The 27,636-nt window shown below is 54.5% G+C and overlaps 1 protein-coding gene across 1 annotated transcript in view; it reads left to right on the forward strand.

The window, feature by feature from the left end:
• Positions 1-27,636, forward strand: part of NTSR1 (neurotensin receptor 1) — a 54,308-nt gene that overhangs the window by 20,523 nt on the left and 6,149 nt on the right. The window contains exon 2 of the mRNA XM_016938264.3: positions 25,399-25,600. Coding sequence (XP_016793753.3) covers positions 25,399-25,600 — 202 coding nt within the window. The remainder of the gene's footprint in view (positions 1-25,398; positions 25,601-27,636) is intronic.

Here is a 27,636-nt window from a genome sequence, read left to right on the forward strand (position 1 = left end):
CTGTGGCTTCCAGCCCACTGGGGAGAGATGAGACAAAGGGAGAATGGAAAGATCTGGAATTTCTTTCATGCATGGAGCGGGGGCAGTCCTCAGAAGCACAGCCTGAGACAGGGATTGTGGTGCAGGTGATGGATGGAGGGTGGGCCCTCAGGGGAGGAGAGGGAAACACAGGTGACACAGGTGTAGCTCAGAGCCTTATAGCCTCAGGAATCTCCCCCAGGGGTGCTTCCAGAATGCAGACCCCAAGGCTCACCCCAGACCAACTGGATCAGAATCTCCAGGGCAGAGACCTAGAACTTGGGTCTTGGGGTTTCTAATTTTTTTTTTTTTTTTGAGATGGAGTCTCACTCTGTCACCCAGGCTGGAGTGAAGTGGCACAATCTCAGCTCTCCACCTCCCAGATTCAAGTGATTCTCCTGCCTCAGCCTTCTGAGTAGCTGGGATTACAGGAGCCCGCCACCTCCCTCAGCTAATTTTTTATATTTTTGGTAGAGACAGGGTTTCACCATGTTGTCCAGGCTGGTCTCAAACTCCTGACCTCAAGTGATCCGCCTGCCTCGGCCTCCCAAAATGCTGGGATGACAGGCCTGAGCCACCACGCCTGGCCATCTAAATTGTTATTAATAGACTTTATTTTTTAGAACAGTTGTAGAGGAGCGTTGAGCCCACAGGACAGCGGCTCCATGGTGTCTCCTGGCTCCCACCTGTTAATAACAGGTGTCTCCCTGTTATTAACATTTTGCATTAGTGTGGTACATTGTTACAATTAATGAGCCAATATTGATACATTATTAAGGAAAGTCTGCAGTTTATATTAGGGTTCATCAGTCTTGTACCTTCTGTGGGTTGGGACAAATGTGTAATGTCCTATATCTACCATCCCAGGATCCTGCAGAAGAGTTTCATTGCCCTAAAAAATCCTTGGAGCCCCACCTGTTTATTCCTCCCTCCCCACAACCCCTGGCACCCACTGATCCTCTTACTGTCTTTCCAGTTTGTCTTACCCAGAACGTCACACAGCTGGGATTATACCGTATGCAGCCTTTTCAGGCCAGCTTCTTTCCCTTCGCAGTATGTAGTTGAGGTTTCTCCCTGTCTTTTCACGGCTTGATAGCTTGTTCTTTTTACGGCTGAATAATATTCCATTATCTGGATGTTCCCCAGCTTGTTTATTCACTCAGCTATTGATGGGCATCTTGGTTTTTGGCATTTATGAAGAAGGCTGCTATAAACATACATGTGCAGGTTTCTGTGTGGCTTTCGCCTCCTTTGGGAGTAGAAATGCCAAGGAGGGCGATCGTTGGAACACGTGGTAAGGATACGTTGAGCTTTGTAGGAAGTTGCTAAAGTGCCTTCCAGCACGGCTGCGCCATTTTGAATTCCCAGCAGCCATGGGTGAGGGTGGTTCTGTTGCTCCGCAGCCTTGCCAGCGTTTGGTGTCGTCAGGATCTTGGTTTTGGTTTTTGTAGCCATTCTCATTTGATCTCGTTGTTTTAATCGACATTTCTCTAATGACATATGATGTGGAGCATTTTTCTTGTGCTTATTTTTCCATTGCTACGTCTTCTTTGATGAGGTGTCTATTCAGATGTTTTGCCCATTTCTTCATGTTTGTTTCCTTATTGTTGAGTTGTAAAAGTTCTTTATATATTTTGGATAACACTCCTTTATCAAGTATTTTGCAAATATTTTTTCCTAGGCCGTATCTTGTCTTCTCATTCGTTTAACAGTGTCATTTTTAGAGCGTTTTTGTTTTGTTTTGTTTTTGTTTTTTGTTTTTTGTTTTTGAGACGGAGTTTCGCTCTTGTTGCCCAGGCTGGAGTGTAATGGTGCGATCTCGGCTCACCACAACCTCCGCCTCCCGGGTTCAAGTGATTCTCCTGCCTCAGCCTCCCGAGTAGCTGGGATTACAGGCGTGCACCACCATGCCCAGCTAATTTTGTATTTTTAGTAGAGATGGGGTTTCTCCATGTTGGTCAGGCTGGTCTTGAACTCCTGACCTCAGGTGATCCACCCGCCTTGGCCTCCGAAAGTGCTGGGATTACAGGTGTGAGCCACCGCGCCCGGCTGTGTAATTTCTTAATTTTAATGAAGTCTAGCTTATTCATTTTTTTTGTGGATTATGCTTTTGATGTTGTATCTAAAAACTCATTGCCAAACCCAAGATACCTAGATTTTATACCCAAGATACCTAGATTTTATTACCTAGAAATTTTATTATCTTGCATTTTATATTAAATAAAATGTGTTATTATCTATAAATTGTATTATCTTGCATTTTATATTAAGGTCTGTGAGGCCTTTTGAGTTAATTATCCTGAAAGGTATGAGACCCATTTTTTTCTGCATGTGGATGTCCATTTGTTCCAGCATCATCTGTTGAAAGACAGTCTTTTCAACATCAATAACTTTTGCTTCTTTCTCAAAGATCATTTGCCCATGCATGTGTCCGTCCACTTCTGGGCTCTCTTTTCTGTTCCATTGGAATATTTGTCTGTTCTTTAGCCACGATTACACTTTACTGGCTGGGTGTGGTGGCTCACGCCTGTAATCCCAGCACTTTGGGAGGCCGAGGCGGGTGGATCACTTGAGGTCAGGAGTTCGAGGCCAGTCTGGCCAATATGGTGAAACCCCATCTCTACTAAAAATACAAAAATTAGCCAGGTATGGTGGCAGGTGCCTGAAATCCCAGGTACTCAAGAGGCTGAGGCAGGAGAATCACTTGAACCCAGGAGGCAGAGGCTGTAGTGAGCCAAGATTGTGTCACCACACTCCAGCCTGGGCGACAGAGTGAGACTCCATTTCAAAAAAAAAAAAATTACACTGTACTGATAACTGGGGCTTTATAGCAAGTGTTGAAATCGGTAGTGTCCATCCTGTGAACTCACAGTATGACGTTAAATAGGAGTGAGGATAGGGGGCCTCCCTGCCTCCTTCCCTATCTTAGGAAGAAAAGCTTCAGGTTTGTCACCATTAAGTATGATATGGGCTGTAGGTTTTTAGTAGATGTTCTTTACCAAGCTGAGGGAGTTCCCTTGTATTCCTGGCTTGTGAAAGGTTTTTCTCACAGATGGGTGTTGGGTTTCGGAAAATGGTTCCTGCTGCCATGATGGATTTCGATAATCTGTTTCAGAACCCCGGAGCAGCCTCGCATGCCTGGAATAAATCCTGTGCTGTCTAATTCTTACCATGTAGCGCTGCATGAGATTCGCTGCTATTTGTATAATTCTTAGTATGTGGTGCTGGTTGGGAAATCCTGTGGTGTATAATTCTTAGTATGTGATGCTGGATTTGCTGCTGTTTTGTTGAGGGTTTTTGCATCTGTGTTCATGAGACATCTTGGTCTGCGTTTTCCTTTCTTGTAACATCCTTGGTTTTGTTATTGGGGTAATGCCGGCCTCGTAGAGTGAGTTATAAAGTGTTCCTCTGCTTCTATTTCCTGGAAGAGACTGTAGAGAGTATCTATCATCTGTTCCTTAAGTGCACGGTAGAATTCTAAGTCAGTGTCCCTGCGTGGCTCCGGGCACCCTGGTTCCCCATCTGACCCTCCGCTTGCTTTTCCTCGGGCTCTCCCTGCCTGGGCCTGGAGGGTCACAGCGGGCACAGGGGGCGGCTCAGGCTGAGAACCAACGGCGCTGACGTCGCCTAAAGGGGGTTCCCAGCTGGCAGCCTCCAGGTGCTGGAATGTTTCTCGGTGAGAAGCCGCCACGGGAGTCTGTGGACTTGTCACATCACCCGCAGGCGTGGCCCCGAGGCCACGTATCCAAGCAGCAGTGCCGTGCATATTCATGTCGGCATTGGACTTGCAAATTCTGAGTGAAGTAAATGTCATCGGCAGTGTGTAGACATTCTTTCGGAAGAAGATCTGTCAGAGAAAATGCAAGCTGATTACCAGCCTAACAGAGAAATGTGCATCCCGGTCCCCGCAAGGCCACCCTGGAGGTACCTCTGCACCTCCCAGGCACAGCTCTGGGGAGGCTGAAAATTAGCACCAATTAGGGAAGAATGAAGCTCTTGGTTCCCTCCTGAAGCACTTGGTTGAAGCTTGCTGCACTCCTTTCTGGGAGCAAATGAGCATCTCTCGGGACAGTTGTGTTTCCCTTGGGCAGGGAGCCACTGGCAGCTCCCCAGTGGGAATCGTGCCTTCTAGTCCAGATTTCCACTTTGGAAAGGGAAGGTTCTAGAAAGTTCTGGAAAGCTCGGCTGTGGCTGACTCCTGGCTTAGGGCTCACCCTAGCAATGCAGGGTGAGCCATGTGGGCTGGCTTCTGGGGATGGGGAGGAGAGACACACACATGGAGAAAAAGAGGGAGATAAAGAGAGAAGAGAGAGGGAGAGAGAAAAGGAAAGAGAGGAGAGAGGGAAAGGCAGAGAGAGAAACAGAGGGAGAAACACAAAGAGAGGGAGAGAAGGAGAGAGACAGACACAGAGAGAAAGGGAGGAACAGAGGAGAGAGAGGGGAGGAGGGGGAGGGAGACAGCACCCTCTTCTTCCTACCCTTGCCTGGGGTCTCGGCTGAGAGAGGGAAGGCTCTGTGCTGGGGAAGAGGCCTCCAGCGGGGAGTAGTGACTGATGAATGTATGATTGCTACTTTATCTCAATAGAGGATTCGAACAGCCCCCAAGCAGGGTCGCATTTTTAATGACGGTTTTGGGTGCTGAGCCAGCCCAGCTCGGAGGGGGTTTCGTTTCACAGATGAGGAGCTTGAGGCTGGGGGAAGCCACTTGCTCAGATTCACACGGCTGGGGCCAGCGGCAGGTTTGCCCGACCTCGAGTCTGCGCTTCTCATCCTGGAAGCGACCGCCTTGTCCCCTGCGCAGCCGCCTTCTCTGGCTCAGCCACGTGGGTTACTACTGAGTTTACTCTTCAGCCCTGGTGGGGGACGGGCAAGAGAGGGGGCGTGAGGGGCAGGCGGAGGCAGCGAGGTCTGGGATGAGAGCTTTTCTGGAGCCTTCTCTGGAATGTGACCCCCTTCCCCGCAAAAAAAAAAAAAAAATCTTGGCTCAGCTCTTGGGCTTCGGTGCAGTAGGGGCTTTGTGGCCGATGCAAAGGAAGCCGAGCTCTGCTCCCGGAAGGATGTGGCCCCTTGTCTTACCCAGGCTTCATTTTGGGGCCATCTTTTTAGGTGGTTGAAAATGAGTAACTCATCCTTGACCTTGTGCAATGCCCACGCCCTGTGTCCGGGGCTGACCTGGAGGCTCTGGGTTCTCTGCTGAGCAGAGCTGGGGCCAAGACCACTCCTGGGGAGCGAGGAGCAGGCGCTGGTGTGCCTGGCCCAGGTGGCTTCCCATAAAAGCTGCAGGCAGCCCTGTCTAATGTGGCAGCCCTGGGCCACATGTGGCCACTGGGCATTGAGACATGGCTGGTCTGAGTGAAGATGAGCTTCGGCCTGAAATCCGCACCGGGTTTTAGAGAGTTAATGCGGAAAGGCGGTATACAATAGCTCACTAATACCGTTGCACGTTGATATGATATTTTGAATACATTAAGTTAAATAAGATATCGTATTAAAATTATCATAGCTGTTTCCTTCCACTTTTGTAACATGGCTACTGGTACATTTAAGCCTCGCGTGGCCTGCATCCTATTTCCACGGGACTGTGCTGCCCGAGCCCCTCCCCGCTGATGAGAAGCAGCCCTTGGGTGGCCTTGGGGTGTGTCCAGAGCCTGTGCAGCCTCCCCTTGGGGTGGGGTGCTGCGTGCGGGGTGCCAGGCACCAGCCGGTGCTGAGGCCCCATGTGGAGGCAGCCCTGCATGATGGGCAGCAACCAGTGGGGTGCCATCGTGGGCGGTGATGTGCACACTAAAGAAAGATGCTCAGCTCCCTCCTCCGCCCCGCCTGGCCGCCAGCTCAGTGCCAAAACCATGGGCAGGGGGTGGGAGGCCACGGGTGCCCTTGGGGACCTACCAGGCCTGCAGGGTCCTTGGCAGAGGGGCAGTGCCTGGCACCAGGAGGACACTGTGCTGGAAGGTCAGCCTGTCCCCACAGCCAGGGATGCTACACGGGGCTCCCAGGTAGCCCCATTCATAGTTATTTGAATTGCTGTGATGGAGGCAGGCGGAAGAGGTGGGACTGCGAGGGAAGGCAGGGGCCCCCCGGGGAGAGAGTGGGTGCCTCCTTCCCTTTCCTCAAAGCCCAACGGCCTTGCAGTGATACTGCCACTCTACAGCAAAGAGCCAGCACCGCTGTGCACGCTGGAGTCTCACAGATGAGCCGATTATGTCTTTGTGACAAACACATTATTAGGAGTGAGATGAATTCCTTCTGTGGGCGGGGATGATTCAGAGAGAGGCGTCCCAGCCCCAGGAACAGCCTCCCCGCAAGGTGGCCTCAGCCTCCCCCATGCTCCCCTGGAGGCCGCTCCCTGACTTGGTGGGTGGGTAACACAGGAGTCCCCCCGACACGGCGAAGTGAGCTCACCTCCTGAGGCTGGCGTGCAGGGAAGTAGGAAAGGGCACACACTGTGACCGGGGACCAGGGACGGGGTCTTCCCCGCTGTGACCTGTGGGGCTGTGCAGGGGGCGGGAGCAGCCCCCATCCCAAAAGGAAATGGGACAGGAGTTGCCAAGAACAGTTCCCCTTACCCTCCAATTCCTCATGGGTTCAGCACTTTCTCTGAGGGGGTCTGGTCTGAATCCCAAATTCAGATTCTGTATTCAACTGTTCCCTTCATTACAAAGAACAAATTTCCGAGCCCAGTAATTCCCGTTTAAATTTGTCAATTTTCATCCCTCGATAGAAACTAGTATGTGGTGATCACAAAAGCCGGGGTATTAGCCCAGTGGACAGTTTGTTCTGAAACTTGTCCCTTCGGGGCAGGGCCTGGGTTAGGAGGCCTGAGATCTGCCTGGAGCCTGGGGTGCCTCGGGCAGGGGCGTCGTGGCTGGGGGTTCTCTGCACTTGCCCCATGGAGCAGGGCGGGAAGGGAAGCCAGGCTTCTTTCCCAGTCTGGGTCTGGGGCTGCTGCCCTTGGCAGCTGGGGAGACCCTGGGACCCCAGAGGCAGAGCCCCACTCTCTGTACCCTCAGGCGCAATGCCCTGAAAGACAGGCGCCACTTTGTCTTCAGAAAGGCAGGAACCAAACCCCTCTCACAGTTCCAGAAGCTTCCCTGAGTCCCAGTTTAGACGCAGAATCTCCTCTGTGGATCACTCCAACTGGGGAACCAGGAGAGGGGGTTTGGGAGAGGAGGGAAGCGGCTTCCACCTGTGGGTGGGGCAAAGAGAGGGCTCCCAGCTATGCAGGGCGGGCCCAAACCTCCAGCAGAGCCCCTTTCCCAGCGAGGACTCCGAGGACTCCGAGGCCCTGGCCTGTGGCTCCCAGGGAACAACCTGGACCCTCAGCATAGGACCCGCAAGCTGAGACCCTCCTCTGTTTTACTGCTTCATTTTCCATCTGTGACCAGGGCCCAGGCCACATGCACACACCTGGCGTAGGAGTTACTTCGTGATATGTTTGGCTGTGTCCCCACCCAAAATCTCATGGGAATTGTAATCCCCATAATGCCCCGTGTCAAGGGCAGGACCAGGGGGAGGTGACTGGATCGTGGGGGCGGTTCCCCCAGGCAGTTCTTGTGAGAGTGAATCTCATGAGATCTGATGGTTTTAGAAGCGTCTGGCGTTTGCCCTGCTCTCACTCACTCCGTCCTGCTGCCCAGTGAAGAAAGTGCCTGCTTCTCCCTCCACCATGATTGTAGGTCTCCTGAGGCCCCCCAGCCCTGCAGAACTATGAGTCAATTCAACCTCTTTCCTTTATAAACTACACAGTCTCGGCAGTTCTTTAGAGCAGTGCGAAAATGGACTCACACACTTGGCCTGGGCCCAGTCTTTCCCGGATGGATGGTGCGATGATCAGCCCCGTGTTCGTGAGGACAGGGCCAACCCAGACCCACCTGGAGTTGTAAAGTTTCATCAGCACTCAGCCCCACCTGCTCATGTACGTACTGCTATGGCTGTGTTGGCCACAGTGGCCACAGTGAGTGGTTCTGCTCAAAAGTTGAGATCCTCCGGCCCATGAAGCCACAGTGACTCACTCTCTGGACCTTCACAGAAAGCATTCACCCACCCCACCCTAGGATGCGTGTCCAGAGGTGAAATGGCTCCCTCTGTGCAGTCGGAGAGCCCCTTGACTCACGGCTGCACCCCTGCTCATAGGGCACAGCGGCAGGCACGTGACCTCTGTGGGGCCACTTGTCCTACTTGCAGGGAGGGGCCGAGCATGGGACGCAGCATCCACGCCTGCACGTAAACGAGCCCTCGTGGCCTTGCCCCACTCAGCCTGAGGAGAGCCTGGAGAGAGATGCCGTCCCTGCCTGGGCGCTGCGATCCTCCTTCCTTCCCACCTGCTCTCGTCCCCACATCTGCCCATCGCCAGGTCCAGCCCCGGATGCAGGCCACACCTGGGTCCCTCCCTGGCCCCACCCCTGAGAGCAAACCCAGAATGCAGTTGTGGCTGCAGCGGCCTCCTGCTTTACCTCCTGCTGCTGCTTCCCACTTCTGAGCTGCTCCAAGTCCAGGATTGATGACCTGACCCCTGCCCCCGGTCCTCCCCACCCCCCACACCCCTGCACCACCTCACACACTCTTACCTCCTTCCTCCTGGCCCACAGATGCCCTTCAGACCTGCAGCCTCTGCGTAAAGCTCCCTCCTCTGGAAAATGGCCCCTTGTCTCCCCCAGACCACGCTGCATGCCCCCTGGTCCTCCGCGACAGCCGCATCCCTTTCCCTGCAGTGCCCATCTGCCCACGTCTGCCCCCCTCCCCCTCCTCTGCCTATGCCAGGTGCCTCGGATGCATCAGGTGCACCGTCGGGGCTTTTGACGGCTCCATGAGGCGGGCCTGGGCACGCAGTGCACGCAGTGCACGCAGAGGGTGATGGAGGGTGCTAGATGGCCGGCCTGGATGAACCCAGGGACAGGGACAGACAAGGCAGGTGCAGCCACTGAGTTCTGGAACATTCCAAGAAGAGTCAGGCAAACTACTCCCTGCTCAGGTCTGCAGCCCGGCTTGGGGAGAAGCCTGCAGCTGTGGGGTCAGCCTCCCAGCTGCCAGCAGTAATAGCCCGAGCCATGGGGAGGCCTCGTTTCCTAAAAAGGCCTCAGCTGCCGCTGCATTCCTGCAGGGTGGAAGGACAGGCTGATGACCACCAGCGAAGCATCAGGAAAATCTCCCGGCGAGCCTATGAGCCGTACATCTGTCTCTCTCTAGAGACAGGCTTCTCCTGGAGCCAATCAGCCCTCTGGCTTTCATGGGCTCCTACCTTGCAAGGTGGCCACAGGCCTCAGCCGTGCCTGTGTTGGCAGGGAGCCCTGTGCACTGCCTCTCTTCTGCCCGTGGGGTTAGCATGGCAGGAACCCGGGCTGGAGGCTGGGAACACATCCAGGCTCACGCTGGTCCTCGAGGTGGCTCCAGCCTTGCTGCTCTTGGCAGCAGAGATGGCGGAGGATCTAGGTCTCAGGCCAGAGATCTCCAAAATGGACCAGCCCATCCCCTTCCATCATGAGGAGGAGACACGGCCAGCACGAGAAGGGAAATATGCTCAGGGTCACTCAGCGAGGCCAAAATCCTGGGCTGCCTTGTTCTTGACTCTAGGATCTAGAAATGGGAAATCTGGGACTTGTCGCCTCCCCAGTGATCTATCTTTTACACACGCATGTTTTTGTGCACTGAGCCATTCATAAAACAGAAAAGCCAAGCCTGCTCACTGTTGTAAAGGAAAGCCCTGCGTGGCTGTGAGGCAGACGCGTGTGGAACCTCATGTCGTGTGGCGCCGTTGGGGACCCGTTGGGCTCTTGAAACTGAACCGGGACAGGCTGAGAGGCTCTCCAGGACACTTCTGGGCAGCAGGCCCCCTCTGGCTGTGCTTGACCCTGGCCCCTGGGCTCTCTTGGTTCACCAAGTCTCCCATGTCCTATGCTCTTGAGATCCCAGACTCGGCACTGGATGGGGTGGCCCTGGGTCCCACTGCTGTTCCAGAGCACTGGCCCTTCCTTTCGGCCACTCAGGGTAGAGACTGGAGCCCCTGGAATCACACAGAAGGGGCCTGGCTGAAGCCCAAAGGATAGAGATCTGGGGTTGAGCCAGAGCCTGGGGCCCCCTGAGCCCAGGGGCTGGGCAGCTGGGGAAGCAAGGAGAGCCAGGTGTCACTGAGTCAGTCCCTCCCATGCAGGTACTTGGGGGTGTGAGGGGCAGCCCCCGGCCTTCCTCTCTCACCCCTACGGCCTCTTCCGGTGGGTGAGGACACTTGGCTCTGTGTGTTCCCCATAATCAGATTCACCACAACAGGGCAGAACACTAATTCCCCTGACACCGCTGAGATGCTGTGTAGAGCCAGATGTCCGTGGGACATGGCGGCCAGCTTTGCCAGGGCGTGGCCACTAGGCACTGGGAGGGGCAGGATGTGCCTGATGCCCATATGTCTGCATGGCAGAAAGGCACACAGAGAACTGTGGGGCTGGAGGTGCAGCGGCCGGCGACGGCCAGAACTGGAGAACAGGCCGGCAGGGTGCGGGACGCATATGCTGTCCTGCAGGCAGCTGGGAACACTTGCTCTTTTCCAAATCTGTGCTCTGACATGGAAAGTTAAGTCGTGCTGGGACTGCTGGCCCCCGGCCGCACCGCCTCGTCCCCAGCTGCAGGGCCTCCCCCTTGATCACAGCAGCTCCTCCTTGGTCACAGCTGGGGCTTTGCACAAACTCCCCGCAAACCCAGGGCTTGGCGTTTGCGGGTCTCTGGGCTTTTCCTGCATGGAGCAGAGAACTTTTCCGGATGGTGTGGCTTTTTTCAAGGGACCGGGCTCCAAAGCGCTCTGTGCTAAGTGTGTTAGCTCCACTTCTAATCTGTCAAGTTAGTGCCCTGCGTTTTAGAAAAGTATGAACGAAAGCCTCAGCAAACCTGATCAAACGGGCTCATTCGCAGCCATAGGGTGAGCGGCAGGCAGATCTTACAAGCCGTGCAGGCCGGAGGGAAAAGGGTTGTGCCGACAGTCTGAGGGTGGAGACCAGAGCTGTGGACTCGAGCCCAGGGGAGCCCCCACCTGGCCACGGTTTCCTCATCTGAGAAACAGGAGTGCGAGGCCCTACCAGGGATCCTTCCTGCTCAGATCCCCAGAGAGGTGGGGGCTGTGACCGGGGCCAGAATTCCACCCCTCACTCACTGCTCTGTGCAGCCTCCTGGGCTTGTCAAGAGTTTTTAAAGCCCTGTCGTGCTTCCCAGCAGATGCCTTGTGGGTGTGAGCATTCTCATGGGCTTGAAGCTGGCAGATATTTGAAAACATGGCAGAGACCTGCAGCCCGCAGCCTCAGCCGCAGCCTCAACCGCTGGCTGTCACCTGCCGCTGCCTGTGATTTACTCTTGAGAAGTGCTGGAGCAGCTGAAAAGCAACTCGCCCAGCACTGCCCTCAGAGTGACTAATGGGGCACACCGGGGTTCTGGGCCCCGGCCAGGCTCAGCGAGGGGAGGGCCGTTCCCGGGGCTGAGGGCCAGGGGCCTCCCCTCCTCCTGTCCTGGAGGGCACCTGCCCAGCACAGGTAGAGCAGGCAAGGGTGTCAGGAAGGCTCTTTCCCTAATCTGACTAAGGCCCTCTGGGCTAAGTCAGTGGTCTCCCGGCAGCCAGGCTGCTGCCAGTCCCGCAGCTCAGCCGGGCACAGACAGGATGTGGCTTCCAGGGGCTTCTGTTCTGCCAAGTCCCCACTCAGACAATGGCCTCTATAGCTCCAGCAATCAGGAGGGAAAAGATTCCAACTCCCACACTCAGGGCTCCCTGCTGCCTGGAAGAGGAGAGGAGGGCAAACCTCTTGCAGAGGTGACGGGTGACTCACCAGCCCCGCTCAGAGGAGGGGTCTGCAGGTGGCCAGAGTTCTCCTGATGGGGTCCTTGCCCCCAGCTGGCTTGGGGGTCCCTACACCGGCCCCCTGCCCCACACTATGTTCCTCCCACCCCATGTCTGTGCGCCCCTTCGAGCATGCCTGGGCACTGTCCATGGTACTGAACCCCTGAGGCTCCCTGGGGCTCTGGCATTCTCTTGAGCCTCTCCCAGAAATTCCAAACCAGAAGAAAAGTGCAGGGAGCAGAGTGGAGAAGCCATGGACAGAGGCTGTGGGGCAGGCTCAGTCCCTGAGAGGTCGCCAAGGAGCCACAGCCTTGGACTAGATGCTCTCAAAACCTGGCAATGGCCCATAGAAGGCATCTGCTCAGGTGAGGCACATGCCACAAAGCTTCACCAGTGGGGATGAGGATCTGCTTGTAGGATGGCCCCTGATGGAGGAAGTGAGAGCTCAGGCTGTGGGATCAGGCCCCTGGGTTCACAACTGTGCCTGGGTTTCTTTATCTACAAAAGGAGCCTGACAGGAGCCTCTGCCTCACAGATGAGACCTGTGTGCCTGAGGTGGTGCACACAGAGTATGTGTAGACCCCAGGACAGTCGATGTCAGCTAGAAAGTGAAGGTTAGAGGAATTCAAACCGTTATTTTTAATACTGAGCCAAAACCTGCACATCAGAGCTCTCGGATGGAGGCGTGGACGGGGTCGTGATGGGCCAAGTACTAGCCGGAAGCTGCGCTGTCCATTTCATCCCCTCCCCACAGTGGTCCCACAGACACCGAGGTGGCTCACACGGCCCCTCCAGGTCACACGCCTGTTCTCTCTCCAGTCCTGCCCTCAGGGACTCAGAAACGCTGGCGTTCCAGGAGGTGGTGTGTGGGCTCCTCCTCAGGCCAGGTCCGTGGTCACTGCTGACCACACGGCAATGTACGGCTTTGCAGGCCCCCGTCCACCATGAGTCAGGCGTGTCCCCACTGGGCAGCAAGTCCTACAGCTTTGCATTCCAGATCCCAGCAGCATCTCGAGCCGGGCCTGGTACTGCTTAGATGCCTGGGAGGGAGGACCGAGGAAAGAGACTGGGGACTGAGGGACAGCACAGTATCCCAAGCTGGCCACTACCAGAACCTTCTAGAACAAGGTCACACTGGCAGTTCTTTATGCCTTCCGTCCTCTGCTCCCCAGACACCTGTTTACACAGGGCCCTAGGTCTCAGGTTTCCTGTGAGTGGCCGCTGCTTTTCCCTGGGTCCCTCCATGGTGTCTCCTCTGAGGACAGCCACTGGTCAGAGCCTCCTGGATGACCTCACTCCTGGAAAGCGCTGGGCTGTGTCACCTTAAAGACCCCTTTGCTCTCTTGGCCCTGGCACCCCACCTCTGGCATGGGGAGCAGAGACCCACCAGGGTTCCCATCCCTCTCCCCGCCGTGTTTCCCCAGTTCCAGGGCTGTGAGGTGGTCACAGTGGCTTTGGTGTGGCCGTGGGGTTCCTGTTCATCCCAGGGCACCTGTCACGGGACATACCCACAGCACAGGCAAGTGGAATGTTCTCTGAGTTTAGCTTTGTTTGTGTAGGTAGTTCACTGTGGGAGTCTAGCTTTTGGGGACACACCTGAGACCCTCCCAGCTACCCTGCCCTCTCCCCAAATCAGCTCGGTAGGCTCCAATCCAGAGAGTCAGGCTGGGAGGGGAGCACGGAGCCGCCCCTGCTGGACACGTATCCCGGCCATCTCAGGCCCACCCATTGCCTCATTGCTCCCTGCCCCCGGTCCAGTCAGCTGAGTGCCCCGTGGTGTGGGTGCGTCGTGACATGGCGACCAGCCCCAAAGGGTGAGCCTTTGAGTTCTTCACCAATCGTTGGGGTTTTGAACAAGCCTGTGCTGACGGCCCTGGCACACAGCGTTTCTGAATTAACTCTGCCGTCGTTCCTGGCCTCAGCTGTGGTGGGGAAGGCAGGTCGGGGTCATGAGAACCCTGAGGGTTGCTCCCAAGTCAGTGTTTGCTGGGTCTAGCGGGGGCCTCTCCACCTGGAGTCTGTCTGGGAGGTTAGAAGAGACCGTCCGTGAGCCTGGGCCCTGCTGGGGCTGGTCATCTGCTCAGGGAGGGGGCGATCCCCTGCCAGCCCAGCAAGGCCACCCCAGCGGTCACCCCCTTGGGAGGGTGTGGACAGGAGCCTCCCCTCCCACCCACCCCGCAGCCTCTGCAGCCATCTTACAAAGCCTCTGGGTTCTGCAAAGCAAAAGGGGTTTTGCACCTTCCCACTCAGCACAGGCTGGCTGCGGAGCCGGGAAGCAGTGTGCCAGTCTGGGGCTGTCTCTTGATCTAAACACAATGGGATGAATTAGAGAGAAAGGCAGAATACAAAACAAGCAATTGCTCTCGAAGAGCGAGGTGAGAACACCCTGCCTGAGGTCGAGGGGCTGAGGCCGGCTGTCTGGAGCCTGTGTCGGGGGCACCCTCCTGCTGCCTGGCTGTGCCCTCACCTGTGGGCAGGCATACCGTGTGCACCCCTCCCGCTCCCCACCTGGTCTCCACGGCCAAGCTCAGACCAACCACCCAGAGGCTGCGCCGCCGTCCAGATCCCCCTAACACACCTGCTGTTTCATTATCTAACCTTTCACTCCACCTCCGTCCTCCCCATGAAAATTACACATGCGAGGGGCAGAGGCCAGGCTGTCCCTCCCACGGGTCCAGCCCCACCAGCCGTCGCCCCAGCGTGTCCCATCCCAGCCTCCCAAGCCGCGGTCCTGTGCCCCCCAATTTGCTTCCTTTCCCACGCCCAAGGGAGCACAGTCGGTGCTCCAGGAACTGAGGCAGCACCTCTAGGCTCGCTCTTTTAGAAATGAGGATGAGGGGCTGGACGCAGTGGCTCGTGTTTGTAATCCCAGCACTTTGGGAGGCCGAGGTGGGCGGGTCATGAGGTCAGGAGATCGAGACCATCCTGGCTAACATGGTGAAACCCTGTCTCTACTAAAAATACAAAAAAATTAGCCAGGCATGGCGGCGTGCACCTGTAGTCCCAGCTGCTGGGAAGACTGAGGCAGGAGAATGGCGTGAACCCGGGAGGTGGAGCTTGCAATGAGCTGAGATCACACCACTGCACTCCAGCCTGGGTGACAGAACAAGACTCCGTCTCAAAAAAAAAAAAAAAAAAAAAAAAATACAAAATTAGCCAGGCATGGTGGCACAGGCAAGTAATCCCAGCTACTCAGGAAGGCTGAGGCAGGAGAATCACTTGAACCTGGGAGACGGAGGTTGTGATAAGCAGAAATCGCGCCACTGCACTCCAGCCTGGGCAACAAGAGAAAAGCTCAGTCTCACAAAAAAAAAAGAGAGAAATGAGGCTGAGGCCCAGGAGGACCTGCCGAGCTCACAGCTGGCCAGGGAACAAGCCAGGCCCCCGCTTCTGGCACCAAACCCCAGGCACTCGGCTGCTTCCGAGAGGCTTGAGGCCCTACCAACCACTCAAACGCCATTCCCAGACCCAGACAGGGCTAGGAGGCAAGGGGTGGCAGCTGAGGGGTGCACACAGCAGAGGATACTGCCAGAAGCACGAATGAGATTCCCATGGAGGCAGCCCCACCTCCAGACCACCACGGCTGTCACAGCAGACACCCCTGTCTCCCACCATGACCTTCTGCTCTGGAACATCCACCCCTAAAACCTCAGACCCAGCCACTGAGGCCCATGGCCCAGAGCCCAGCTACCCAGCCGGCTCCAGGGCGGGTGGCCCAGCCAGTTCCTGCCACCTGAGGATGTTGGTACACACACCAGACTCAGAGGGAGACCCAGACAGACAGCGACACAAAGACAGAGAGAGAGACACAGAGAGGAAAGCAGAGACACAGAGAGACATGGAGAGAGACACAGAGACAGAGAAACAGACACACAGGGGAAAACAGACACAGGGAGACACAGAGACAGAGATACAGAGACACAGAGATACAGAGACACAAGAAAACAGAGACAGAGATAGAGACAGAGACAGAGACACAGAGATATAGAGATAGAGACACAGACTCAGGAAAACAGACAGAGAGAGACACAGGAGAACAGAGACACAGAGATACAGAGATAGAGACACAGAAACAACAGAGACACAGAGACAGAGACAGACACAGGAAAACAGTGAAAGACAGAGAGACACAGAGGAAAACACACAGATATACAGAGAGAGACACAACAGAGACACAGAGACAGACACAGGAAGGAAAACATACAAGGAGACAGAGACACAGAAAAACACAGAGAAAAACACAGAGACATCACAGGAGAAAGATACAAAGACAGATAGAGACACATATTCTGTCTCGCCTCCAAATCCAGCTTGGCGTGGACCTCGCTGGGACTGGATGGCCTTCTCTACAGCTGCTGAACAGCCTCGCCGTCCCCAGGGCTTCCCTGCTGTTGGCCATGACCCTCCCCTGCTGCTTGGAATTGCAAAGTCAGGCAGCCTGGGAGTCCCAGCCACCACGGGTCCCCCAGAATATTCATGGGGCTGGGCCAGGTGACTGCCTGCTCTCTTTAGAGACAAATCGAAAGGCGCCAGGGTGCTGTGGCATCAGTGGCGCTGAGGCATCCTCTGGCCGGCCCTGCATGGCCTTCAAGCTGCTTGAGTCCATTGGACAAAGTCCCTCAAGGCCACCCTACGTGGCCAGGGCTGAGACGCCTAGAGAGGTAGATGCTCAGCCTGGGCAGGGACAGGGGCCACACTAGCAGGGGTCAGAGAAGGGGTCAGCCAGGGGGAAGGTCAAGGCTGCCGCCCGGCGGGTCACCACCAGGCCCCCACACTACCCCAGCCTGGCCGTCTGCTTCCTGTTCAGTTCTCACCCCCTGAGTTCTCAGGTCTGTGAGTTTGCTGGACCGTCTGCCAGGAGAGCTCAGGGTCCCTGCAGGCTTGTGGGTGCCATCAGGTCAGAGATGAGAAGTCACCTCCAAGCAGAGGCCTTCTCGGAACCCCCAGCACTACTGCAGCCAGGCTGCCGCCAGCATTGCTGTGTCTGTAGCTCTTATTGGCCCTGAAGTCACTGCAGGTGGTTCTTTCAGTGGTCTCTCCTCCCCAGGATCCAAGACCTCTGACGGCAGGGGCTCCTGTGCCTTCTCCAAGGCAGTGATGTTTGTGGGAGGGAGGAAGGGAGAAAGGTGGAGGGAAGCTAGACTAACCAAGAAAAAAGAGAGAAGACATAGCTAAAATCAGAAATGAAAGAGGAGACTTTACAAGATGCCACAGAAATCAAAAGGATCATAATAAACTGTGAACAATTTTATACAAACCAGCTGGACAGCCTGGAAAAAATGGATACATTCCTAGAAACTCACAAGCTTCCTAGAGTCAATCGTGAGAAATGGAAAATCTGAAAGGACCAATAACAAAGAAGGAGATTGAATCAGTTACCAAAAACCTCCCAGAAAAGAAAACCCCAGGGCAGGGCCAGGTTGCTTCGCCGATGGATGCTACAAACATTTAAAGAAGAATTAACACCAGTCCTTATACAATTCCGAAAATGTGAAGAGGAAGGAACACTTTCTAACTCATCTTACAAGGTCAGCATTACCCTGATACCAAAGCCAGAGAAGGACACTATGAGAAAAGAACCAAGAGGCAAAAATCTTCAACAAAATACTGGCAAACTTCATTCAACAGCATGTTGAAAGGCTCATCCACCATGAGCAGGTGGGATTTATCCCTGGGATGCAAACACGGTTCAGCACACGTGAATCAGTAAATGTGATCCACCACACGAACAGAAGGAAGGACAAGAGCCAGTTGATCATCTCATTTGATACAGAAAAAGCATTTGACAAAACTCAGCATCCTTTCATGATAAAAACACTCAACAAACTGGGTGTTGAATGCATGCTACACAATAAAGGCCACGTATGACAGACCCACAGCTAACACCACACTCAGTGTAAAGGCCACGTATGACAGACCCACAGCTAACACCACGCTCAGTGTAAAGGCCACGTATGACAGACCCACAGCTAACACCACACTCAGTGTAAAGGCCATGTATGACAGACCCACAGCTAACACCACACTCAGTGTAAAGGCCACGTATGACAGACCCACAGCTAACACCACACTCAGTGTAAAGGCCACGCATGACAGACCCACAGCTAACACCACACTCAGTGTAAAGGCCACGTATGACAGACCCACAGCTAACACCACACTCAGTGTAAAGGCCACGTATGACAGACCCACAGCTAACACCACGCTCAGTGTAAAGGCCACGTATGACAGACCCACAGCTAACACCACACTCAGTGTAAAGGCCACGTATGACAGACCCACAGCTAACACCACGCTCAGTGTAAAGGCCACGTATGACAGACCCATAGCTAACACCACGCTCAGTGGTAAGAAGTAGAAAGCTTTTTCTCTAAGGTCAGGCAAAGCAAGGATGCTCTACTCAACATGGTCCTGGAAGGCCTAGCCAGAGCCATTAAGCAAGATAAAGCAGTAAAAGGCATTCACATCAGAAACGAAGAAGTAAAATTGTCTCTGCAGATGACATGAACTTATGTATAGAAAACCCTAAAGACTCCACAAAAACAAAAACAAAAACAAAAAAAAACCGTTAGCACTAATAAACACATTCAATAAAGTTGCAGGATACAAAATTGGCATATGAAAATAAGTTGTGTTTCTATACACTAGCAATGAATTATCCCAAAAAGAAATCAAGAGGGCCAGGCGCAGTGGCTGACACCTGTAATCCCAGCAGTTTGGGAGCCCGAGGCGGGTGGATCACCTGAGGTCAGGGGTTTGAAACCAGCCTGGCCAACATGGCAAAGCCCAGTATCTACTAAAAATACAAAATTAGCTGGGCGTGGTGGTGTGTGCCTATAATCCCAGCTACTTGGGAGGCTGAGGCAGGAGAATTGCTTGAACCTGAGAGGCGGAGGTTGCAGTGAGCCAAAATTGTGCCATTGCACTCCAGCCTGGGCAACAAGAATGAGAATCTGTCTCAAAAAAAAAAAAAGAAAGAAAGAAAACAATCCCATTTACAATAGCATCAAAAAGAGTAAATTTAATCAAGGAAGTAAAAGACCTGTACACTGAATATAACATGATGAAAGAAATTGCACAAATAAATGGAAAGATACCTCATGTTCATGGATTGCAAGAATTCATATTGTTAAAATTTTCATACTACCCAAAGTGATCTACAGATTCAGTGCAATCCCTATCAAAATTTCGATGACATTTTACACAGAAATAGAAAAAAAAATCCTAGGATTCATAGTGAACCACAACAGACCTCAAATAGTCAAAGCAACATTAAGAAAGAGGAACAAAACTGGAGGCATCACACTTCCTAATTTCCTTTTATATTACAAAGCTATGGTAATCAAAACAGCATGGTACTAGTACCACATAGACCCATGGAACAGAACAGAGAGCCCAGAAATAAACCCACTTTCGTACAGTCAAATCATCTTTGACAAGGTGCTATGGTTTGAATGTCCCCTCCAAATCTTATTAAAACGTCATCCCCAGTGTGGCAGGATTGAGAGGTAGAGCCTTTCAGAGGTGATGGGATCTGTGAGGACTGGACCCTCATGAATGGATTAATCCATTCATAAATAAATGAGTTAAAGGATTAAGGGGCAATCACACAAGGGGAGCTGGTGGCTTTATAAGAAGAGAAAGAGAGACCTGAGCTAGCATGCTCTGCCCCCTCTGCACGCGACGCCCCACGCCACGGCGGAACTTTTCCGAGAGTCCCCCCAGCAAGAAGGCTTTCACCAGTCGCATCCCCTGGGCCTTGGACTTCCCAGCCTCCATAACCATGATAAATATCTGACTTTTCTTTATAAATTACCCAGTTTCAGGTCTTCTGTCATAAGCAACATAAAATGGACTTAGACACAAGGGCACCAATACACAATGGGGAAAAAGCAGTCTCCTCAAACAGTGATGGGAAAACTGGATATCCCCATGCAAAAGAATGAAATTGTGGGCCAGGCGCAGTGGCTCACGCCTGTAATCCCAGCACTTTGGGAGGCCGAGGCGGGCGGATCATGAGGTCAGGAGATCGAGACCATCCTGGCTAACACGGTGAAACCCCGTCTCTACTAAAAATACAAAAAATTAGCCGGGTGTGGTGGCAGGTGCCTGTAGTCCCAGCTACTCGAGAGCCTGAAATTGTACCCTTATCTCACACCATGCGAAAAAAATCAGCTTAAAGTGGATTAAAGATCTAAACATAAAACCTGAAACTATAACACTGCTAGGAGAAAACATAGAAGAAAAGCTTCTTGACATTGGTCTTGGCAGTGATTTTTTTATGACAGCAAAAACACAGGCAACAAAAGCAACATAAATGAGACTACGTTAAATTGAAAAGTCTCTGCACAGCAAAAGAAACAGCAAAACGAAAAGGCAGTCTCTACAAAATGGGAGAAAAATAACCCATTTAAAAATGGAAAAGGGGCCTGAGTAGACATTTTTCCAAAGAAGAGCTACATATGGCCAATGGGTTTCTGAAAAGATGCTCAACACCACTAGTCATCAGGAAACTGCAAATCAAAACCACAGTGAGCTATCACTGTACACCTGTTAGGATGGCGATCATCAAAAAGCCGGCAGATAACTCATGGTGGGGACAATGTGGCGAAAAGGGGCCCCCGGTGCACTGTTGGTGAGAATGTATTAAATGGGTACAGCTGTTACGGAAAACAGTATGGGGGCTCCTCGGAAAAATTAAAGGTAGAACCACGGTAGGATCCAGCAATCCCACTTCTGGGTATTTATGCAAAGGAAGCGGAATCCGGATCTTGAAAAGATCCCTGCAAGCCCCTGTCCGCTGCGGCACTGTTCACAATCGCCAAGACACGGAATCAACCCAAGTGTCCCTCAGCAGAGCCGCAGATCGAGAGAGCATGGTGCAGATACACAGCAGAGTGCTGCTCCGTCTTGAAAAATAAGCAGATCTTGTCATTTGTGGTAGCCGCAACGAACCTGGAGGCATTATGGTAAGTGAAATAAGCCAGGCGCAGAAAGACAAATGCCGTGTGATCTCGCTTATGTGTGGAATCTGAAAAAGCCAAACTCGCGAAGACAGAGAGCAGAGCACTGAGTGCTGGGGGAGGGGAACGAGGAATGGGGAGAGGATGATCAAGGGCTACAAAGTTTCAGTTATAAGGCGAGTACATTCCGGAGCTTTGAGGTATGGTGTGAGGACCAGAGTTAACAATACTGCATTGCGGCCGGGCGCGGTGGCTCACGCCTGTAATCCCAGCACTTTGGGAGGCCGAGGGGGGCGGATCATGAGGTCAGGAGATCGAGACCATCCTGGCTAACATGGTGAAACCCCGTCTCTACTAAAAATACAAAAAAAATAGCTGGGCATGGTGGCGGGCGGATCACGAGGTCAGGAGATCGAGACCATCCTGGCTAACATGGTGAAACCCTGTCTCTACTAAAAATACAAAAAAATTAGCTGGGCATGGTGGCGGGCGCATGTAGTCCCAGCTACTCAGGAGGCTGAGGCAGGAGAATGGCATGAACCCAGGAGGCAGAGATTGCAGTGAGCCGAGATCACGCCACTGCACTCCAGCCTGGGCAACAGAGCGAGACTCTGTCTCAAAAAAAAAAAAAAAAAAAATACTGCATTGCACACTCAAAATGTCCTCAGAGAATAAATCCTGTGTTCCCACCATAATCAATGGGGGTAACTCTGTGAGGTGACGGATGTTTCATTAGCTCGATGGCGGTGATCATTTCACAATGTGTACATAGATGACAACATCACATTGTACAGTCAATAGATACAAATTTTTTTGCGATGGGCGTCTCACTCTGTTGCCCAGGCTGGAGTGCAGTGGCGACGTCATAGCTCACTGTAGCCTCAAACTCCTGGGCTCAAACAATCCTCCCATCTCAGCCTCCTAAGTAGCTGGCACTATAGGCATATGCCAGCATGCCTGGGTGATTTTTTTTAGTTTTTGTAGAGATGGGGTCTCACTGTGTTGCCCAGACTGGTCTCAAACTCCTGGCCTCAAGGGATCTTCCTGCCTCAGTCTCCCAAAATACTGTGATTACAGGAATGAGCCACGGTACCTGGCCAATAGATACAATTTTTATTTGTCAATTATCCCTCAATAAAGCTGGGGGAAAGGGTTAAAAATACATACATTTAAATTTAAAACTTCCATGATTTCTTATAGTAATGTTACGGTTTTTGGTTTTAGGTTTTAATCTTCTCACCATGTGGAATTTTTTTGGGGTAAGATCTCTATGAGTTAGGGTACGAACTCCAGGAACTAAGTCAAATTGTCTTATCCCTTAAGAAAAGGAATATTTATTTCACTCAAGACACACTGAAAGTCCAAGAATAATAGCTGCAGGCGCAGCTTGACCCAGGAGCACAAACAATGTCATGGGGTGCCCTGCTTCACCGGTGCTGGCTTCATTCTTAGGCAGGTCTTCTCTAAAAGGTAGGAAAATGGCACTGACGGCCACGGATGCATTTCCTGCTCAGTGAGCCCAGGCAAAGCTGGTGTCTAGCAAAGGTTTGGGGCTGGCCCTCATCAGACAAATGTGACTGATGCAAATGTTTGGCTGACCTGTCCAATGAGGGCCTACCCAGGCCTTTTGGGATGTGTTGATTGGCCAGGTCTGGGCCACATGCCAGCGGGATGGAGGGTGCACGGCTCCCCAGGGGAAGGAGGCGGGTGGGACAGGGGCCCTGAGGACCCAGCTTCCTGTGGTCCAGGCCGTCAGCTGTCCAGCGCCATGCCTGGGTGGCCAGTCTTCTCCCCGATGATCTGGATGCTGTCTCCATCACAGATGGAGCTTCTGTCTGATCTGGCACTGTCGATGCCAAATTCTCCTCATTAAGGTCACTCTCAGTGACACTCAGGTACATCCCAGTGGCTGGCAAGGCTGACGCTCCCTTGTCCTAGTGACCTGCCTTTCAAGAGCCTTTCTGGCCATTCTGAGACTATTTCCCACTTGAACTGTAGAGTCCGTGTGTCTATGCACAACAGCTCTCGTGTTTTATAGGGACTGGATGTATAGACATGATCTCAACGGGTCCTTCTGTCCAGGAAGGGGCCTGTCCTTCCCCTGGCTCAGTCCTCCCCTCACCTCCCCTCACCCCCAGCAGCATCGCAGGCTTTCCTCCGAGTCCCCGCGCTGCCGATGGACGTGCTCCCTTTGCTTGTTGTGGAGGTGAGGGGCAGCTCCTTACCCAGAGCGGGAGAGATTACAGGAAAGGACGGCGCAAGCCAAAGCCCCTGCTTCCAGCTGTGTGTCTGGGAAGAGAAGGCTGGCCCCAGGAGTCGGGGTGCATTCCCCTCACCCCCCAATCCTACTCGGCTTCAGTCTCCAGGGTGGGCAGGTGGGGGAGGCGGGGGAGGGCCAGACTTCCTCTGCAAGGCCCCGCCTCTGTCCCCACACGTGGCCCTGCGGCAGACTCTGCTCCCTCCCTCTGGAAACGGCAGGATCCTCCAACGGGGGCAGCCAGGGGGCCGGGGCCAGACCCTACAACCCACCAGCCCCCAGAGGTAGCTATTTTTGCAGCCAGCCCGTGTCGGTGAGGTTGGTATTTTAAATGTTTTGACATTTAAAATCTGTGTTGGATACATTGGTGCTGTTTAAACTATCCCCGGGCTGCGGTGACTCACAGGGAATGGGTTTGTCTCCTGAGGCTGGGCCTGGCCTCCCCTGTCCCCGCTCCCAGCAGCCGGAGTGGGAAGAGGGAGTTTCCACCTGCCCCCAGTCTCACCAGCACCTTGTTGTCCTGCAGAAGGTGGACTTCGGCCAGAGCAGGAGAACAGGAGGGACGCGGGACGGCCTCAGATCCGGACGCCCAAGCAGGGGAGGGCAGAACAGACCCGCCACCCAGCCAGGGTCAGCAGTGGTGATGGTGGCTCTCAGGAGCCCACACAGGTGGCAGGAGCAAGGGGCGCTGGGCTGGCAGGTGCAGGACGCTGCCTCCCAGGGGTTTGAGTGCCCCCTCTCCATGCATGTCCTCTGATCTGTTAGCAGAACTCTGCTCAAATGGAATGTGAGGGTAAACTCAGGCCGCCTCCTTCCTGAAGGCCTCTGAGTGCTTCTGAGTGGAGCCGGGAGCTTCGATGGGAGCAGGAAGGACCTCCAGAGGTGCCTCAGCCGGTGCCCAGAGGGGGCCAGGGAGAAAACCTGCCGACATTCCCACGACCCCAGCACCTCTCAGTGGCTGCCCTGTCCCATGGCCACCGCCGCCTTCATTAGCGAGACACGGCGAGGATTGTCCTCACCGGGACCATCCTGACTTGGACTGTTGAGGCCATGTGGCTCTGCCCTCCCTTGTGGCAGGAGGTTGGGAGGGAGGTGGCCCCTGCAGCCCAGCCCAGGGAATCCCACGGCAGATACCCCTGGACTTTCTACCGCAATCACAGCCACCAGCCACAGAGCTAGTACAGGCCGCTTCTCCAAGACACCCAAAAGCTTCTTGGAATCAGAAATTCAGCATGAGGATCCCGGGCAGCTTGGCAGAGAGGGGGCAGCCCCCATCCCCGGCACAGGATCGAACCCGCAAGTGTGGGAGCCAAAGACGCCAAGATCTGGCTTGCAGAGAAGAGCATCTTACAAAGAACCGAAGGCCAAGGAAGATTTTAAAGCCACTGATGGCTGTTATTCCACTGCCCCAGGGAGGGGTGCCGGTTTCTCCATTGGAAGCCGGGCCATGGCCGTCCTGGCTGGTTCTGCTGCTGCCAGTCCGCAGACATGTCCCCTTCCTGTTCTGAGCAGCAGCTCTGGTTGAGGAGGAGGCTAGGCCACTGCCCATCTGGGGAAGTCACAGCCACCCTGCCAGTGCCTACAGAGTCACGTCTCAGCCAGGAGTCGCAGAAGGAGCGGGACTCAGCTCAGGCCAGGCTCAAATCCAGGCACAGCCCCCCTTGCGCCGGAGTCTTTGGGCAGGACCTCTACCCTGTCCAGGACTCGGATCAGGTGCAGGGTAGCTATGATGACCCAGCCTTGGGGGTTGATGTGGAAGCTAGAGGTGGGGAGTGGGGGCTCCAGGTGCTGATAACAGGGGCCCTATACCTTTCAATGCCCTGAGAGGTAGCTGGGGTGGGAGGGAGGAAGGGGCCTCTATTAGTGTGAGCTGTCGGGACCTAGGAGAACTGTCTGCACACAGCTACAAGGCCAGGGCTTGGCTCTCCCACAAGACGGGCCTTGGGGTGGGGCAGCCACGTGCTTGTGGGCCTCAGCCATGCACACAACATGTCCAGACCTGGGAACCTAGAGCCTAGGGCCTTTGCCACAGCTGGGACACCCCAGTGGTTGTGTTCCTTGCTGTGTACAGGCGGGACCCTCGGGAGGGGCTCATGAAAGTGGGGGAGTCTGCAAACTTCTTCCCAGTCAGAGGCAGGGTCAGGGGCAGGCTGAGGGCCAGCTTACAACAGCAGCCAGGGGTGGCCATGTCTTCCGGGCAGCCGGGATAGGGCCGGACCTCCTGAACTTGTGTTGACTGAGCACCTCACACTGAGCAGGCCTGACACCCCAATCAGCACGGCAGGCATCCCAGCTGAGGGTGCATGAGTCCCGCTGCTGGCTCTGACAGCCTCGCCCTTCCTCTCCTGCAGGTCAACACCTTCATGTCCTTCATATTCCCCATGGTGGTCATCTCGGTCCTGAACACCATCATCGCCAACAAGCTGACCGTCATGGTACGCCAGGCGGCCGAGCAGGGCCAAGTGTGCACGGTCGGGGGCGAGCACAGCACATTCAGCATGGCCATCGAGCCTGGCAGGGTCCAGGCCCTGCGGCACGGCGTGCGCGTCCTACGTACGTAACCTCTGGGTCCTCCAGGGGCGGGAGGCAGGCCAGGGCTAGCAAAGGCAGCGAGCACTGAACCACCCCAAGCCTGGGCAAGGTTTAAAGACATAGGGATGGAGCTGTCAGGCCAAGACCCAAGGGTGCCAGCTCCCCCGAGGGGTGAGTGCCATTCTGCACTCCATCCCTCCATCCATCCATCCATCTATCCTTCCCTCCCTCCATCCATCCATCCTTCCTTCTCTCCATCCATCCATCCCTTCCTCCTTCTATCCCTCCACCCCTCCCTCCTCCCTTCATCCCTCCCTCCATCCATCCATCCTTCTCTCCCTCCTTCCCTCCATTCACTCCTCTACCTCTCCCTCCATCCATCCTTCTCTCCCTCCTTCCCTCCATTCACTCCTCTACCTCTCCCTCCATCCATCCCTCTCTCCCTCCTTCCCTCCATTCACTCCTCTACCTCTCCCTCCATCCATCCTTCTCTCCCTCCTTCCCTCCATTCACTCCTCTACCTCTCCCTCCATCCATCCTTCTCTCCCTCCTTCCCTCCATTCACTCCTCTACCTCTCCCTCCCTTCCTTCCTCCCTCCCTCCATCCACCCTCCCTCCCTCCCTCCATCCATCCTCCCTCCCTCCATCCCTCATTCCATCCCTCCCCCATCCATCCCTCATTCCATCCCTCCCTCTCTCCCTCCCTCCATTCATCCATCCATTGTCCCTCCCTCCCTCCATCCATCCTCCCTCCCTCCATCCCTCCCTCCCTCCATCCTCCCTCCCTCCATCCTCCCTCCCTCCATCCATCCTCCCTCCCTCCATCCATCCCTCCCTCCCTCCATCACTCCCTCCCTCCATCCTCCCTCCATCCCTCCCTCCCTCCATCCTCCCTCCCTCCATCCCTCCCTCCCTCCATCACTCCCTCCCTCCATCCTCCCTCCCTCCATCCATCCTCCCTCCCTCCCTCCATCCCTCCCTCCCTCCATCACTCCCTCCCTCCATCCTCCCTCCCTCCATCCTCCCTCCCTCCCTCCCTCCATCCCTCATTCCTTCCCTCCTTCTCTCCCTCCCTCCATCCTCCCTCCCTCCATCATTCCCTCCCTCCATCCATCCTCCCTCCCTCCATCCATCATCCCTCCCTCCCTCCATCCCTCATTCCATCCATCCATCCCTCCTTCCATCCCTCCTTCCCTCCCTTGTTCCATTCCTCCCTCCCTCCATCTATCCATCTCTCTGTCCATCTGTCCACTTGCTCACGTGCTCACTTATTCATTTGCTCAGCAGTTGGCTGAGTGCCCACCCTGGGTCTTGCCTATTCTTGCTCACAGGCATGGAGGCAGCAGAGGCAGGGGCATCCCTGCACTCTGGGGGAACAGGGGCTCCACCAAGGACACAAACACAGGCACCAGGCACCTTCAGCCAGTGATGAGCATGAAGAAAAAAATACCACCACCACCACCCCTGACTACATCTGGCAGCTGGGAGGGGCTCTCAGAGCAGGTGGCATCCTGCAAGTCCCAAGGACCAGGAGCCCATCTGGGCAACAGAGCTGCAGGCGAGGGGATGGCTGGAGCAAAGGCCCTGTGGTGGGAGGTGCTTGGCAAGAAGGCGGGGCAGGGGCAGGGCAGACGCTGCCAACCACACAGGGCTTGGAGAGTGTGATGGGAACTGGAGAGAATGAAGCCCTTTCATGCCTGAGACCCAGGTCTTCAGTTTGGTTTGCCTGAAGCATTTGGCTTGAGCTCCTCCCTGGTGCTGGCCCATTTTCAGGGCTTGTTCGAGGGTGTGGCCAGTCACAGGAGAGGCCCATAGCCAAGCACATTACCCTAAGAGAGCCTGGCTCTGGGCTCAGCCTTCCCTGCTCATGGGAACCAGCAAGGGCTTTGGACACGGAGCTCTCAGGGCTGGCGAAGCCCACAGCAGGGCAACGCCCATCCTGTCGGAACCCTGAGGACCAGCCCCAGCTCAGGACGGCTGGCTTGCCAACATCCAAGGTGTGTCCTGGGCCCAGTGTGTGCCTGTTGTTTTAATAGTAGCCATCCTAATAGATTTGA

Source organism: Pan troglodytes, chromosome 21, assembly GCF_028858775.2.
Source record: "Pan troglodytes isolate AG18354 chromosome 21, NHGRI_mPanTro3-v2.0_pri, whole genome shotgun sequence".
Lineage (NCBI taxonomy): Eukaryota > Metazoa > Chordata > Mammalia > Primates > Hominidae > Pan > Pan troglodytes.